The following is an 18,929-nucleotide window of genomic DNA, read 5'->3' as shown; positions in this document are numbered from 1 at the left end:
CATAATTCCTTGGCGAAGGTAAACATCGAAAAATGTTGTACCAGCAGTTTATGTCCATTCTGTTTAGACGGATGCAGCATCTAACAGTAGTGGTTTGAGATCTGCGCTCTGCAGCCAATCCCACTTGAGGAAAGAGCACACCTGCAGCCTGTTCGCTAAACTAGCACACACATATTATACTTCTAAAATCCACTGGAAAAGTTATTTTTCGTGTACTCAAAGAAAATTCTGTACATGAGGCTTATTAAAGATCTTTAAACGACAGCTATCTCTACACATTTTGTGACACACAAGAAACATGCGCTTGTGACTGGATTTTGTCAATTAATTGACACTTGTATAGACATTTCCTAACTTCACAGCAAACCAAACAGGCTTTAAGTAACAACAATTATGTATGTTAATACCACAGAATCACACATCTGTGATAAACAAACCATTAACAACACTAAAGGTTTATAACTGTCTGCATTATGATTATATCTCCATACAGTTAGTTATAAAATAAGAGGAGCTCTTCACAAAGAGCCGTGTTTTCAGCTTTACCTCCATGTCCTCCTCTTTTCTGCGACTCATTAAAGTTTGAGCACAGTCACATCCTGACAGCTGTGTATCACTCTTGCATTTAAACAGCCCACACTTTTTATTAGACACCCATTAAATTAGCTCATTGTATAAATCACATCGCACCCTCCCTGCTGCACAGTTGCCAGAGACTGACAGAAAAATGTATGTGATGTGCAGTAAAGCTGAAGATGGTCTTTATTGGAAGGATTCTGACCTTGTGTTCTCTTCTTTTTTTGTTTTTTTGTTTTCCTCTGTCAGAATATCTGGATGGATCACAGCTGACTCATAATGTATTCTTCCCTCATATCCCATCAATAACAATGAGAGAAGTGTCAGCCAGTGATTAGGCTTTGATATTGAGAGTGAAGCAAAGATGTGTGTGTCAGTGCAAGCCGGTGTGTATTTTCATTATGAGAGAAATCACACCACTGGAGGTCTAGTATTTTTTTCATCCTCATAAAAATGGACTCCAGTCAGCCATGCGGACCTTCTTTGTGTTAAAAATTAGTCTTTGCTGGAAAATGAATCCAGCTTAAATCAACTAAGCAACCTCCTGCTCTGTATTTATACACTTGATAATCTAAATGTGTATGTAATGAACTGCAGCAGGTGCTATAGCTCACAATTTGCAAATGAAAATACTGCAGCTATCACTAGAACCCACAAAGTGAATGGGATTTAAATTATTTATTTCAATTTTAAGCAATTAACATAATACCAAATTGCATCTGTGCTTTCAATGCATATGCAAATCTTGATTTTGTTATGCATGACTTGCAGGTCAAGTTATGGAAATGAAGGGTAACGCCCAGTTCAGTAATACTTAACAACATCAACAGCACCAGTTGGTGTGCAAAATGAAATGTGGCAGCAAGTCAAAAGACTTGGTGCAGTCTAATAAATGTGTCTATTGAGAAGAACCCCTGCTGCCAAATAATTATTTCCTTTGATAGGAAGACTGGAGAAAGTCATTTCCAAGCATCAGGTAATTAAAGCAATACAGAGTCAGTCCAACATTGTCTGGGTTTCAATTCATTTGTAGAAACTTGCTGTTAACCTCCCAGTATTCGCGTTACATCAGATCAAATGCCAAGTGTTTGTAGTGTGAAATGTCTCCTTCTCATGAGTTTTCTAGTGTTTTTTTTTCATGCATGTTTATTCCAGCATTTCCCTAACTTAGTGAAGCAAGTTCTTCATTTAGTTTTGGCACAAAGAGCTACAGTAGCATAGGAGTGGTAATGAGCTCTTAGACAGTGTAAGTCATTGATATGTAGCCCAGGTAAATCAAGGCAGGATGAAAGCTTTTTATGGCAGTGGTCCCTTAAAAAAGTTTAGCTTTGGAAATTGGAAACATTTATTTGTTTCTTGTTGGAAGTGAGAAGATTAGAAAGAGCTTTAAGTCTGGAGTGCCAATATGCAGATTTCAATTGGGATGTCAGGAATCTCTGAATCCTTCATCTGCGATGTAGGAAATATTTTCTTTTTAATTTTAAGTTTTGTTCCATATTATTTATCTTTATGTTAGCTAAAGTATTGCCAGGCTTTGGTTTTAATTCAGCTGGCTGGTGTGCCAGTTACCTTTAGACTATGTTTCCTATGTTTCTCTGTACGAGAAAACTTTAAAAAAGCTCCTGCACACATCTTACTTTTTACAATGTTTTATTGAAAAAAAATTATGTTTCAGTCTTACAGAAGTCATCAGGCATGATTGCAAATCCAAACAGTTCTTTTTACAAATAAAGATCACGATCTGCTATTGAACATAAGGGAGGTTAATGGATATTAACCTTGCAGACTTCAGCTCCTGAGGGAGTGAATGAGGAATTTAAGCTAGATGTAATGTTATGCTGTTTAAATCTTAGTTTAAAACCTGTGGCTTAAAGCTACATCTCCAAAAAGGAATGTGGGACTCCACCCAAGTCGGGGCTGGAGTTGGAGATCTATACAGTGCTTATATAAAATATTTACCCCCTTGGATGTTTTATTCTTTTATTGATTTTATAAATCAGTCATACTTCATTACACTATGAAGACAAAAGAACACTCCAAGCAACTCAGTGAAAAGGTTATAGAAAAGAATAAGTCAGGGGTGAATAAAGGAATGTCCAAGGTGCTGAACATTTCCTGGAGTTCAATTAAACCATCATAAAGAAATGGAAGAAGTATAGCACATGTGTAAATCTGCCTATGCTCTGTAGCACTGTACTATATTTATTTACAAATGCAGTGTCCCATTATTTCTTCATGCACAGTTCCTGTCCCCATTACTAATATTAATGTTAGCTCAGCTAACACATTGCCAGGCTTTGTTTTTTTTTTTTTGTTTGTTTGTTTTTTTTCTTTTTTTATGTTCAAGGGCCTTGTCTTTTTTTAGGCCTACAGTGTCCTTTAATTATTAGGCTAAATAAATATTTTAAAAGTATTTTTCCCAGACAAAAGTATGAGTAGAATGTCTTTGTTTAGTTTTAGCAGAATGAGCTAGCATGGGAATGCTAATTCTGGAAATGTGTTTAAGGTCAGGGTTGGACTGCTTTATTCAGTACACAGACCCCTCACAGTTCAACTGTACAGAAAATGAGCAAATTATTTGATTCTATAGGATGTACATGAATGAATAAGTCCCGTTTGTAATGTGTAGCCACTACAGGCTGTGCTGTTTAGCTTAGCGTAGCAATAAGACAGGAAACAGAGGACAACAGCTGGCCTGGCTAAAGTGAAAATCTTGCAGACCATCTGCGTAACAACTCTGTTTATGTCTTGACTTGTTTTCAGTGCTTGTCTCAGTCTTTATGCTAGCTAAGCTAACATTATGCAAGGCTTTGTTCTGAAACATAACCTGTAGCCTGTGATGTCTTTGTTGAGTGTCTCCCCTTTTTAAGTTGTTAAAAACATTCTGAAGGTTTAAAAAGTAAATAAATGTCACCCTTTTGTGTTGGCAGACAAAGCCAGTAAGAGCTTTGCGCTGCATTTGAAGAAAGCTTTATTCATTAAAATGTGGCTCAGAATCAGGATGTTGAAGAATCTTTTCCTCTTTCACTGTTTCTTAATGGACTGTTCTGAACTCTGCATGCCTGTAACTCCAATCACAGAAGGCTTTTTTGTACAGCTGAAAATCTCTTTGCAAACCATTTTCAGCCTTACAGCTAAAAGAATTTATTTTTAATAACAGAAGCTCAGAAAGTAGACTCATTTAGAAATAATTAAAAAGCTGATTACTTTGTGTGGACTTTTTCAGTACAAGGTGAATCATGTTTTTATAAAATATCTGTCCAGTGCTTAATCCTTTTGAAAAGCCCTAATAGAATAAAAGTGTGAGTCGTAATTGATCATTTTTCATTGATTGTAGAGTGTAGAAGAGCATTGTAGACACTGAGCACAGAGTTTGAGATAAAGGAAAAACTTTAACTGAGATAGCTGAATAGCTCAGCATTTTGTGCGATACATTTTTTGTTACAAGATAGATTACAGGATACAACTTTCATGTCAGTGCTGTAAACTTGAAGCTTCGAGTCAGGAGCTAGTAAGCTAACATAGCATAACAACCAGGAGATATGATGACAAAGCTAGCTAGTCTGTGGCCCAGTGTAACAAAATTGGCAACATTAATGAAACACTACTTGTCTGATTCTTAACTTTGATCACTTCTAAATTTATATTTCCGATCTTTATGCTTATGTTAGCTAATTCCAAGCTAGGCTAAGCAAACGATCACTTCCATTTATACTGCTAATGTTGCCAACACCAGAATTTAAAATAATAGTTAACAATATTTATCAGCTCAGGCTCACAGTCCTGGTCAAAAACTCTTTCTACAGTGTTATGCAGCCGCCCGCCACTAGAAGCCACTGTAGTTGTTATTTATGACTATTTCCTTGCAGCCACAGTGCTCTTTACTCTGACATAAACAACTGCTAACTAGCAGTGATAGCATCTAGTGGGAACAGCATGGTTTAGCAATAGTTTAATCAAGAAAATGGGGCTAAAATTATGCAGAGACTGTGTCAGGTCATACTCACATAAGACTGAAGCAGTGACTGATGATATTCAGCTCAGGAATGTGGACGTTAACCTGCAAAGAGGATCAAAGGCCAACAGTGTTAGCATTGCTAACATTAGCCACATTCTGTAAACCAACCTTGCATTGATTCTGCATTGTTCTTCCATTGCAGTGTAAGGTTTGGTTACAGTATGTATTTACTTGAGTTTAGACTGGTTGGCTTAATTGGATGGGGAATTAGTCACACAGTATCATTATTAGTGTCAATTTTTGTTGTTGTTTAATAACCACAAAAGACTTTCTAAGTACCAAATTAAGAGCTATTCTGAAGCCTTTCTATCACTGAACTGAGCCACATGAACTGAATCTTTGAAAAGAGCTAAATTCCCCTAACTTAGGGTGAAGCTGGACAGACACTGATGTAGAAACACAAGCTACATCAGGATTTACTGTGCAAATTGTGTCAAACTACGGCGTGCAACAAATTTGCCCTTACAACTGTTCATCCGACCCAAGCTAAAAAATGTGACAAAGTGGCTCGCTCTTGTATTCTCTGTTTCATGGAACATCTATTTTATACCATCAGTAACTGCTAGATATTGTGCCTTTAAAATAGGAGAATAAATGTAGACAGCAGGAGCAGGATCCTGTGGGAGCAGTCCTCTCCTCTAATAAGCTCCCTCCCTTCTGCCTCATCAGTAACAGCTCATATGCTGTTATTTTATAGGCCATGTGGAAGCTAATATGCTCTGGCGTCAGAGGGTAAATGAAAAGTTTGGTTGACATGCTCACAACTCTGTCCCTTCCCCTCCTCTGGTAACCTCTTTTCCCTCCCCTTGCGTACAAACTATCCTTCATTTTTCTTCGCAGTAATTAGCAGGCAGGATGGTGATTAGCTGTGAAGCAGTGCTTCCCACCCCTCCGTCATCCTCCAGACTCAGAGGTGTGTTTTCTCTGTGACTGGAACATGTGTTAAAAGCAGCTGGGTAGTCACAGACAGCTCTGGAGCTGTGGGGAAAAACATGCTCCAAGTCTATAGCTGATGCTTGTACACACTAGCTGCTGCGGGGTACAAACACAGGCGCAGAAAGCTGTCATATGTGCCCCAATCCAAACTCAAAACACACAAACACACATCTGGGTTCCTTCTCCCTTTTTGTTCTCCCATTTCCCTCATTTGCGATCCATACCCAAACACATACTCAAAGGCGCATCATTATCTCACATTGTTTGCCATCCATTCAGGCATTCGACGGCACGTTCGCACAAACACTTTTACAAAGCATTGTTTGCATCTCATTGAAGGATGGCTGAGCTTGTTTCACAGTGTTACAAAGATGCTATGAGGAAGAAGGAAGGGGGGGGAGATGGAGACGTAGACAAACAGAATAGCAAGCCCAGACGTAAACAGATAGCCAGACAGGCTTTCTGCCTTCGGGTTTGTGATTCAGAATACTAAAAAGGCAGCTCACACCCAGGGAGAGAAGGTGTAATGTAGGCCGGAGCCCAGTAATGGGGAGGGAGGGATGATTTACCCTTGAAATCTGACTGGTTGTGTTGTGTTCCTCCCAGAGATTTTTGCAACATGATTGGCTGTTTGATTCAGATTGGCATGCTTACAATAAAGGGACAATGCCTGCTTCTTACACCAAATGAAGAATCTCTGATCAGCTGGGTCAAACCGAAAGTTTAAATCAAAGAAGAATAACTGAGATTCATTTTGGATTTCTTTTCTTAGTTTGAAGCTCTGCAACAGCAGCCCTGACTTTATTTCTCCCATACAAAGCAATTTTAATGTGGTAATTAATTTGATATCTTTCCATTTGTCATCTGGACTGCTGGTTCACGCATCATATAGCATATTCTTTTGCATATTCCATTCCGCTGTTCTGTCTGATTTAATGGTCTATTTCTCTGTGCTGATTAATGATAACTTTTCCACCGGATATTCACTTTCATATTTTTTAGATCTCTTATATCATGTTGGCTTTTCCTTTTTTCACATCTTTGCTGAGAAGCATGCTGAGTGAATCATGACCATGACAATCACACTGATGTCATTCAGGAAAGAAAAAGTTATTTAACTATGTCATGGCTTTTAAAGTCTGGGAAAAAAATCAGAGAAAGGACTTCAACACATCTTTGAAACATCCTTTTCAAGGATAACAAACATCTCTTATAAAAAAAAAAAAACATTACTTTCTGATCTGAAACATTTGTACCATTCAGTTTAGACATGACTTTGACATAAATATTCAGAGTTTCTTGAAGCAGCTTTGGCAGCAAATGTGACTTTTTTGCACACCTGAATTGTGGGATTTCCTGCCATTCTTCTTTGCTGTCCTTTAAAGCTCAATCAGGCTGGATGTGGACTGTAGGTGGACAGCCATTTTCAGGTCTCTCCAGAGTTGTTCCGTAGCTGGCTCTGTGCTTAGGGTCACTGTCATGTTAGAACTTAAACTTTCAGTCCAGTCTGAGGTCCTGAGCGCCACTTCATTGCTTCCATTCTGCTCTCCCACAACCCTGACCAGTCTCCCAGCCCTTCCTGCAGAAAAGCATCCCCACAGCATGATGCTGCCACGACCATGCTTTACTTTTAGGATGCTTTTGGGCAGATGATGACAGGTGCCTGTTTTTTTTTCCCATTTAGAATTGAGGCCAAACAGTTCACTCTTGGTTAATCAGATCAGAGAATCTTGTTTTTCACAGTCTGAGAGTCCTTCAGGAGGTTTTTTTTTTTTTTTTTTTTTAAATTTCAAGTGGGCTTTCATTTGTTTTGCACTGAGGAGAGGCTTCCATCTCGCCTCTCTGCCAGCCCAGATCATTCAACAGCTGCAGTGATGGTTGTCCTTCAGGAACTTTGTCTCATCTCCACACAGGATCTCTGGAGCTCAGTCAGACTGACCATTGGGTTCTTGGTCACCTCTCTTACTAAGGCTCTTCTCCCCAATTTCTCAGTCACACTGACAAACACGCCCACAGCATGATGCTGCCACCAACATGCTACACTGTTGGGATGGTATTGGTCTGATGAGACTGATCTTTAACATCTCGATCTTAATGCTAAGAAGCTTTTCAGACCTTAGTATTCTTTATCTTTCATTTTAAAAGAACCTTCAGGTTTCAAACTTTTTAAAAAATCTTTAAATATCAAACATATCAAACAAACTCCGATTTTAAACCCTTTCAAGATCTCAAGCATATTAATCTTTCATTTTATCCATCCGTCAAGATCTCAGACATCTAATCTTTAATTTAAAACATTTTTTATCTTTAATTCTATGCACCTGTAAGGGCTGAAATATCTCAATCTTCTACGATAAACATAGTTTTAAGTCCTAAATATCTTTTCCCTCCTTTAAAAATAATGGCCTTGAGCTGTAAAGTTTGATATAGCTTTATAGCTTTTTCCACATTTGTTGGGCCACCCGGCTTACATTTTTACCATTTAAACGTAAGAACATCTGAACCTCCATATTGTTGTAAATCTGTGACTGTATGCCTATTTCTACAGGACGACATAGCAAATTATAGTCCCGTGTACTGTATGTGTGTGAAAGTTTGAGAGAGCAAGTGAGAGCTTAGAGACTTTTTTTTAAATTTATCGTTTTTTAAGCCTGATTAGGAGGTAGAAGTCTGCTGTTGGAGAAACAATGACAGGAAAGAATCAGGTTCTTTATCCTCTTTTGCCTTGGCAGAGATTCCTGACGGTTTTGTGTGTGCTGCCTGGGAATAGTGTGTTCGAGGTTTGAGAGTTATTACAAAGTTTTTTTTTTCTTTTTTACACATCCAATGAGCAGTAATGAGTCTCCTGTTGAAAAGGTGTGGTTAGGAAATTTTTACAGCCACATAATGTTAAATGACGGTGACAAGAATCACACCCTGCAGCATGGCGGGCTGCTGATCACCATGAACAGCAGTGAAGTCTTAAAAGCTTTCCAAACTCAGCCTGGAACACCTGTGCTTTATGTATGATTTCTAATTAATTTGTCTAAAGTGGGTATAATCTGCTTTTTATTGTTACAATTGATCAAATGACCATCTCCAGTGTAAGGATGTGAAAGGGAAACTTTTGAAACCATAGCAACTCATCGTGCAAAAAAGTCCCCTCTTTAATTTTATAGGATGTATGCTCTATGATTAATTCTGTTTAAAATGTAAGAAGATACACATTGACACTGATTTCAAAGCTCTTTCTAAATAATTGTTAAAGAGAGCTTATATTTATCTCACTGCTTGACTTTTATAGATGAAAAACAGTCATGTGCAGTGATATAGAAAATAGGAGATACAGCTCATTATACTCAGAAACAAATTATTAACAGGATAATTGTGATGGAATCAGTGAGGCCAGATGATGCAAAGTCCAACTCAGTAGGTCTTCATTGCATTTAAAGAAAAAGTTGGTACCCTAAGGAGCAAATTAGCACTAAGAAGTATTGGTTTTGCTGGAAAGACTCCATAGCTTTGGCAAGTACCCATCAGAGGGAGTCACTAGTGAGCTGAGAGCTCAGTTATCCCTCTGAAAACAGGCTTCAACTGAAGAAAAGCACTGATACAGCTGCACAGAAACTGTACCTTGTAGACTTTGCTGAATGCACCAAGGCAGTTCAAACTTTTCTACCTTCTGAGGGATCCCCGAAACAGATGGTGGGAAAATGAAACCCAAATTCTAGAAAAGTTGGGACATTGAGTAAAATACTGCACGAATAAAAACAGTATCCAGTGATTTGCAACAGTGATGGGATGTTCATGAACGAGCCGGTTCAAAGAGCTGGTTCTTTTACATGAACAAGATTCAGGTCCTGTTTGAGAGCTCAGCTTATGCCATTATTACTACCAATACTGATAATTTAATGTTGTGTGTGTCTGTGTGTTATTTGATTGATTAGAAGGCATGATCTTTTCTCTGCACGACTCTACCACAGACATATGCATTTAGGACTCAAGGTGTAAGATTAATGTTTTATATCAGGTGCATCATACAGCCCAGCACACCAACAGTCTGTTTATCAAGGCAGGATTGTTAATTTGTTAAAGGTTTGGTTGAGTTGCAGACGCTAGAGCAAAACCTTACCAGAACATTTGTTTGTTTTTATTTCAGAGGATGAGAAAGGAGAAGGAAATTTAATTTTAAGCATCAATTTGCACAGACATCTTTAGAGCAGATGCTTATTCTGAGGTTGGAGTCAAACTGTGGAATTCCTTACAGAGTGATACGAAGAGTTGTGTGAACTTATTTCAGTTTAAGAGAATGTATAAAGAGAGTAGACATTAAACTGTGTTGCTTTTTCTTATTTTACTTTTGAGGGTAAGTGTAGTCAAAGCCTTTAAAATCCTACGATTCCATCCAGACATCTTGCTTATCTCAGCAAGACAATGCCAAGCCACATTTTGCACAGGTTACAACAGCATGGCAGGTAGACTGGCCTGCGTGCAGTCTAGACCAGTCTGCTGATAGAAACATGACAAAAAAACAACAGTGCTGAGCAACTTAAGATCAAACAAGAAAGGAAAGAATTTCACTTTGAGTACTTCAACAATTAGTGTCTTCAGTCCCTAGACTTTCACAGTGCCGCTAAAAGAAAAGATGATATAACACAGTGGTAAACATGCACCTGTCCCAATTTTCTTAAACACATTGCAGGGATCAGAATATCTGTATATTTCCACCAAAAAATAGATCAGTTAAAACAAAGGTTGTTCAGTTTTAGCATGAAATATCTTGTCTTTGTGCAGTGCAAATCACTGTATTCTGTTTTTCTATTTTATGTATTTATTTTTCCTTTTGTATACCACTTATACTACCTATACTACTACAACTGTTACATTTTTTTTAGTAACATTTTTCATCCAGGGAGCCAAACTCCTGTCCTCTAAGTAATGTGTCTTTGATTCTTTCACCAATGTACGACCGTGAGTGCTCACCCAAGTGCATATTTGTGCTTTTTGAGGCTGCAGGAATAGTTCTAGTTTCATATTTGACACTTTGGTCCACAGACAGTCCACAGATGCTGTACTCAATGACTTGGGATAAAGATTATGCTGGAACAGACTAGTTAACATGCATACATCGTCACATCGAGCAATACCACTGGCTCCGAGCTGTTGTAAAATTAAAGCACTGTGTATGTATAATCTTAATTTTTGGAATCTTGTGAACTTCCAGACCAATAAGAAAGAAAAAAGGAGCTAAGAAACTGCACATATTGAGCTGAGAATCACTGAACAAATGGAGCTCAAACTGCAGCTTGAGGAATAGAAATGAAAAAAGATGGCAGCCGATCACAGCTTCTTGGCCTTAACCAACAACTTGTGATCTTCACTGCTGCTCAAATGTTTAAAACAGCTTGCACTGTTGTTGTTGGTTTTTTTTTTTTTTTCAAACTATCAGGTCAAACTTGTCTGAATGAGACTGAATGGTCCACTTTTGCTGTCATTCATGTGATCTGTCAATCCCTGCAGTTTTGCAACAATATGTCACGGACTGATGCAATACAGACAATAAAGACAATGCTGACATGCAAGTTTATGTTGAATCAGACACATCAAAGCAAATCCCCCAATTGTCTCCCTTAAGCCGTGAGAGAGCAGAGGGATGGATCATCCCACTGAATGTGCACACAGTATGGCCACTGATGAAGATGGGAAGTGCCTAAGTCCTCCCTGAGACAAAAAATAAATAAATCACAGAGGATTGTGCCAAATGAGGGATGAGGAACAACTCCAAAAACTTTTTTTCTGTCCTGAATTTTTGTGCAGCTTCAGAAGGTCTTATTTATTCTCAAAGTGCAGGATTTTCTTTTCTTCCTTTTATTATTATCTGAAAACTGACAAACTGCACATGCATTTATGATGTAGAACAAGTAGCCATAATGTCTGGGCTTTTTAAGAGTCTTAAATTTTACACGGCCAAACTTCCTGTTTCTGTGGATATATTTATGACAGTTGCTGTGGGATCTGCAGGCGTCAGGAAACTTTATTTGATCATGAAGGCAAATAACTAAACCATGCCAGGACTGTTTATACAAGCGTTCCAACTATGGCAGTTCTCCTCCTCACTGTAGATCTAGCGTCGCCCGCCTCGCGCCAAGTTCTCTCCATCCCAGTGCCCCATTTTCTTCCACAGGGACCTGGCATTCCTGTCAGTCATGTGCTATCAGTGAGGCTGCAGGCGCTGCTTAGGAATGCCCAAACTATCTCCCATTTCCTCCCTTTCTTCTCACACCACCTCTCTCGACACTTTCTGTGTATCTCCCTCTTCCACCTCGGTCCTAGTGAGCACTTTACCCTCCATGCAGTCGTCCTTTTTGCATTTCATTCCCTTAACTTCCCTTATCTCCAGGCAGCTGATATTTCATGCTGTACAAAGTTTGTCTTCTATTTAATCTCCAAATGTTCTTTTTTCTTATATCTTGCAGATGTAAAGAGGGCTACCATGGACTCCGCTGTGACCAGTTTGTACCCAAGACAGATGCTATCCTGTCCGACCCAAGTACGTTCCATTTTCTTCTTTTTTTTAAATCCCACAGTACCTGAGTATTGATCGAAGACATAAAAACCAAATTCAAAACAAATGCGTTACATGCCCTGGAGCAGATCTCCAACTGTTCAATATCAGTCAACAAGATAAATATGAATCAAGTGTATTACATTAACTCTTGCAGCACAGGAGTGAACTGTCCTCTGAGCCTGAGACTGTATAAAGAAAACCTTGTAGAGGCAGCTGAGTGTGTGAAAAACTGAAGGCAAGGCAAGTGTCCCCAGTAGGACAGAAAAGTGTGTCATATATTGTCTAACCTTTCAAATTATATTGAAGTTAATGATATCGCATCACATTGCACGACATTGTATCTCATTATTATAGTGTATTCTAACATATCATATATTATTGTATTATGTCCTATTGTATCCTATTGTACGAGAGCCAATCAGATCAACTCAGATCAAATCATATTTCAAATAATACAATACCTTGTCTCATTCTATTCTAACCTTTCAAAATGTATCAAAGACAATTGTATCATATCGTATCATGTCATCTTGTATTGTGTTTTATCCTCCTGTATCCTACCATATCCAATAACATTCTATTGAACTGTTTCTTATCCTATTGTATCCTATTGTAGTGTAACAGGTTGGCTAATATTGTATCATATCATATCACATCTTACTGAATTGTGTCTTACTATATCATATTGTTTCCAAAAAGAATAGATCCCACTGTATTATATTATAGCATATCCTTGTATGTCCTATTGAACTATGTCTATCGCATTGTATTTCCACAGGAGCCTCAGACTTGCCTAATATATGTATTTTAGTCTAACTGGGGGGACCTCCGTAGCTTCCGATGTCCATATCACTTTATTCCCTTTCTATTGTCTGCAGTTCAAATTTTTTTTCAAGTCATAAACACTTAAAAAATCAGGGATTTGTTCATGTTTAAGTACAGGATTGTATGGAGTGATTGCTCATCTCCGTTTCTGTGCCTTTATTGCTGGGATAACATGAAAAGAAAAACAGTGACATAGAGGACAACAAGGAGAAAAGATGACCAGATGGGCCTAAGTACAAGCATGCAAAGATAAAAGAAAGAAAAAGAAAAAAATGGTGTTAATTCAACCTGAGTGAGACTTCATCCTCTGTCAGACATCCAACTTTCGAGATAAATGGAGCTACATAGGCATTAGTTTCATTGCTTTGGCTCTGTAAGTCAGGGTACTGAGTTCAGAGTGGACTTTTGATGACGTGTACTTCAAATTTCTGAGTTCTGAGATTAAATCAAATGCACCTTGTAGCTAATGTAGTCAATTTTATCAAAGGTAGCATAAGCTAACATAGTTTTGTAGCTATTTTACATGATTAAGGATTTATAAGATCTGAAAAACTATAAAAGGAGCACAGTCCTTACTTACATTATCTACATAGCTTATATAGCTAACGTAGCTTCACACTTAGCTATGTTAGCTGCCTTAGAGTGTTTTTCATGGAGGAAAAGCTTTTTCTTGTAGGCCAGGGTCGTCAAACTCATATTGAGTCCGGGGCCAGATTTTATCAAATGAGACCTCCTGAGGGCCAGACTATTTAGACCAGGAGTGTCATAGTCAATCAAGGATTCTGAACTTAGTTTTAGGTTGGGTTAGCTAAAAGCCTAACAAGGTCAACATTTAACCATAAACTGTCAACCTCACCAGATGTGGAATATAAAAAAAAAACAATGATAATAAATCATTCTAAGATGAAAAAAAGTAAAAATTATAAGTTTAAAGGCTCAAAGTCTGAGATAAAAAGTCAAATTTATTAGTTTAAAAGGTCAAAACATGGAAATTAAATGCATAATAATGTTTTTAAAAGACAAATATATGAGATAGAACGTCAAAATCACAAGTTTTAAAGGTAAAGATTTAAATTGGGAATCCTGAAGGTTAAAATATGATATGAAAGGTCAAAACATGAAAAAGTCAGAATCATATATTTAAGTCACAATTGTGAATGCAAAATTGAAAACATGACAAAACATTTATTCCTTTTCCAACCTTCCTGAGTTTTTATCTAATTATTTTTACTCTACTTCTCAGATTTTTATAATTTAACAAGGATATTTTAAATCATCAAGATTTAGTTTATATCTTTTTACTGGAGGAAATCTGCAGACCTGGTACCTGTGGGCCAGTTATAATGATAAGATCGTATGATCTTCTAGGCCAGATACAACTGTACCAAAGGCCAGATTTGGACCCCGGGCCTTGAGTGTTCACTCAGCTACATTAAACCTTTTACAATCAGGTTTAACAGGTCAGGTTTCTGACTTTTAACTTTTGGTATCCTAACCCTTACCTTAACAGAAACTCTAACCCTTATTTTGAAAGTTTTATTGGTATTTCTGTCCTGGCAGAGGCGATGTCTAACAGTAGTGTCTGCAAGAGGTGGCATCTGAGCTCATTCACATGCGGGATAAGAGAGGTGAGACAAAAACAGTTGAGAAAGATGGTATGCTATGGCAGAGAAGCCTAAAAACTGTACATAGAACCAGATGGACAACTGAAATGGTTTTAAGTTGAATAACATAAATGCCAAGCATGGCTGAAGTAGTGTTGTTCGACTTAAGATATCAGCCGAGAGATATTGTAAGTCAAAGTAGGACCAAAAGTAAACCATAGAGTTTGCCAAGACCCTACCACATTCATCAGGATCCTGCTCACCCAGTCAGGTGCCAATTCCTTGATAACAATTAAGTCTACTTCCCTCACATAAAGAACTGTGGAAAGCTTTAATTGACAAACCACAACTGGACTATTAAGACATGGGTAGAAAAAAATTATAAAAATATAAGTGAAGAAAATATTCCTAGTTTCAGTGTTAACTGTGTTGCAGTATTGAATTCATAAGAACAGCACTATTTCAATCCATTGCATCACTACTTTAGGCTTATTTCACTTTTAGATCCTTTTTCTACCAGTCGGTCATAAATCTGCTAATGGTGTCATAACGTCGAAATTGTTCCTTTAATCTTAACATGGCCATTATTAGAGCCATAAAAAAACAGTATTCGGTTACTAGTCACAGTTTTAATGTGTATCATGAGACGCTGCTTCTTTATTAGCCTCTATAGAACAATAGTACCATACAGGCATTGGAAGAAAACCCTATGCATAAAACCTGTGGTACCTTTTATGATGGTCTTTAATCTTAATTCGCTTATGTCTCACTGAAAAGAAAGGAAAGATTTCAGTATCCTGTTGTAATGGCAAACAGTTTCCCCCATAGTCTTTTGAATTCTCTTGACAGATGTGTGGTGTAGTTTAAAAAATAAAAGAAAAAGTCAAAAGTACACAGGAGAGAAATGGGAGAGCTCATGCTTGCCTGTGAGATTATGGCTTTATAAATTCACACTGTTTTATGGAGTGACTTGGCTCCTCTGCACCAAGTGTCAGAAAGAAAACTTGGCTTTGATTGCCTTATGTTTGATACAGTAAAGCCCAGTGCCAGCTCATAAGGGGTCACAAGCCAGCGTTAAGACACATGTTTCACAATAGGATTTGTATTTCGCTTTATGTGTGAGAATAAATTTGTGACAGAGAATTTTTTTTTTTTTTCTCCAAAGTAAGCACAAAATGGCAGCAAAGATAACAATTCAAGTAGACAATACCACTTTGTAATTAATTCTATTTCGATTTGGAGTATTTTGTAGTGCTTGAGCTTACTGAAAGCATTTCAATAGAATAATTCTTGGAAAGAGATCATCTCATAACATAACAGGATGGATCGGAGCAGGAAATTAAAATGGATTTCATCAGTGGATTAAACATGCAATACACCTTTTATGAGGAAAAACCCTGCATTTTCAGGGACACACATCTTTTACAGCTTCCAAAGGTAAGCTTGTAAAGCAGTTTAATCAGGATGTGGGTAAACACGATACTCCAGAGAAGGAGTCTCCAAGAAAACAACATTAACTCCCAAGTTGCAAAGCTTTATTTGCACTGTTGCTGTTGTAGCTTAAGGCTACTCTACACACTTAGAACAACACTATAGTGGTAAACAGTGAGCCGAACAGCTCCTACTCCTATAAAATGTGTACAAACAAAAGAATACTTAAATATGAGAATCAGTGGCCGACTTAGGATATTGGAAGGTCACTAGCTTACATAAAAATCTAATATATTTAAAGGGGAATAGTTAGAAACCCTGGTTGATAATACCTATGACATCTTTGTAAGAAAAAGATAAATTATTGATTATTCAAGTGTTTATTTCACAAAGATGCATAAGGAAGGATGTCAGTGAAAATGAAGGTGCTTTTGGCACTCTAGGGCACTTCCTCCATAATTGGCAAGTGTCTTAAAGTGCACTTTGTCAGGTTTCGACCACTGAGTAGGCAACCTAGAGGCTACTTCATCATTTATTGCCAACAAGAAGGGCACCCTAGAGGTCCCTTTATCACAATTTGCCTGCCCAAAAAGGGCCCTTAGTAAAATATTTCCCACTAAGAGAGCAATCAAGGCAGAAATTTGTCAAAATCTTTGTCCACTAAGAGAGCACTAGGTCAAAATATGTCCACCTACAAGGCACAGAGAAGGACAGCTGTCAAATTGTATCCATTAAGAAGTCACCACAGAGTACTTTGTCAAAGTTCGGATGCTGAGAGGGGACTAAGTGAACAATTTTCAAAATTTTGTCAACTTAGAGGGCTCCAAGACAGATGATTATCAAATCTGGCCACTTAGAGAGCACTAAGGAAGGCACTCCATGAAATTTTGTCTACAAAGAAGGCACCAAAGAGGGCACTTTGTCAAATTTGTCCACTTGGAGGACAACCTAGAGTGCACTTTCTTAAACTTTGTCCACCTAGAGTCCAACAACTAGGGCAGTTGTCAAATTTTGACTACTTAAAGGGTACCAAGGAGGCACTTTGCCATATATGCCCCATTTAGAGAGCAGCAAGGAGGGCAGTACGTCAAATTTTGTCCACCAAGAGTGCTCCAAGGTGGGCACTTGATCAGATTTTGCCCGGTAAGAGGGCAACAAGGAGGGAACTTCATCAAATTCTGTCATTCAAGAGTGTCCAGAAAGGCTTATGCCGGATTTTGTGCACCTAGATTGCAACAAGGGAGGCACTTGGTCAAATTTTGTCCACTTATGGTGCACTTAAAAGGACCTTTGTTCAATTTTTTTCTTCAACTTGGAGGGTATCAAGGAAGGCACTCTGTCATTTTTATGTTATTTAGGAGTCCAGAAAAGTTGGCTGATATGATGTACTTTATACTAAAAATACTCACATGTATACTCATTCTGCATGTCAAGATTATGATATGATTAGAAGTTCATGATGACCCCATTCAAACTCCTTTATCCTACAGTAAATTTATCAACAGCTGTGATACAAAACTGCATGCAAACAGTTTCGTATTGCCAGACCACGCATGCACCTGTTACCACAACAAACTGTTTGGCCACAATCGCTTCCCAAGCACAAGGGATAAGTGTGCCCTGGAAGATTTGCAGAAAGGGAATGAAGCCTATTTTGATCTCTGTTGATACAGAGTAATCTAAAATTTACCCAGATTACCAAGGGTTTGGAGGATTATCCTCCTTTCAGAGGCAAATCATGTAATAACATACACACAAACATGCACATGCTGACAACAGCTATGAGTGGTACAGACTCTACTGGAATGCAGTTTACTGTGGGCACATGCATGGTTTGAGTTTACATTGTCTCTCTCAGATTCATATCACACCCTGTGGATAGGAGAGTTTAATCTGTGCACACTTAATTTTTAATATCCCTTTTTTCTAACCCCCAAGCACACATACCAGTTACTCATCCCTTCACCCATACATCTTTGTCTTGATATCGACTGGCCACAAAGCAGCCACTCAAAAAAAGAGCAGCCCAGACTACCACTCAGTTATACACACACATCTTTACACAGGTAGAAAAGAACAGCATAGAAAGTCCAGGGACAAAAGGCAGAAAAGCCCCCTGCCAGGTAGGCTACTCCAGCTGCACTGCTGTGAGCTCAGCTCTAGAGAGGAGAGGCTGCCGTCTCTCATATGGCTACACAGTAGGGGAGTGGCAGGGTATTTAATTGGAGGCACGGGAGAGTAGGAAGACTACAGTGTAGTTTAAGTCTGGTAAGGCACATGAATGAGTTCAGTATGAGCTCAAAAGACAATAGCTGGTATGGGCCTCTTACAGACATGTACCGAAAGGATACATGTGGAACGAAGCTCATACATAGATGGAAAACCAGAGCACAACTCACTGTCGCACTGTCCTGGCAACCACAGAAAACAACAGCCTGAATATTCCCAGATAAAAGTCTCCTGTTTAGGAACACTTTGTGTCCCATTGAAATACAACAGTTGACACAGACAACAACAGTAGCGCTGAGATTATTCAGCAGGTGTGTCACTGACAGCACATCGTTCAGTGCATCAATCAAAGCATTTGATTTGTAATCTATTCAGCCCATTTATTTAAATACAATTTAAAAAATAGACTGTTATTTATTTACTTTAATTACTGTACAGAAAATTTACCAAACCGAAATTTTTTCGTACCGTTACACCCCTAATTAAAATATTCTGTAGATATGATTCTTATTAACACCCAGAGAAATAAAAAAAAAACACATTTTCATGCTAAAGAACAGTACAGCGGGCAATGAAATAACACTGTGAGTGTAAAAAAACAAAACAAAAAAAAAACACTAATAGAGGATTACAATTTTTTCACTCTCCAAAGTGTAAATTTAACTCAAAAGCTTAGCATAGCATACACAACAAGCTAACTTATGGTTGTATGATGATGTGTTCAAGTTGGCTGGGAAATGTTAGTGTTTAAAGAATGGGAAAA

General features: G+C 38.1%; 1 protein-coding gene across 1 annotated transcript in view; it reads left to right on the top strand.

Moving 5' to 3' along the window:
• Nucleotides 1-18,929, top strand: part of nrg3b (neuregulin 3b) — a 361,874-nt gene that overhangs the window by 287,204 nt on the left and 55,741 nt on the right. Inside the window, exon 3 of the mRNA XM_041815096.1 lies at nt 11,986-12,059. Within this exon, the coding sequence (XP_041671030.1) occupies nt 11,986-12,059 (74 nt within the window). The remainder of the gene's footprint in view (nt 1-11,985; nt 12,060-18,929) is intronic.

Source organism: Cheilinus undulatus, linkage group 20 (assembly GCF_018320785.1).
Source record: "Cheilinus undulatus linkage group 20, ASM1832078v1, whole genome shotgun sequence".
NCBI classification, from domain to species: domain Eukaryota; kingdom Metazoa; phylum Chordata; class Actinopteri; order Labriformes; family Labridae; genus Cheilinus; species Cheilinus undulatus.
This window is presented reverse-complemented; position numbering and strand designations above follow the sequence as displayed.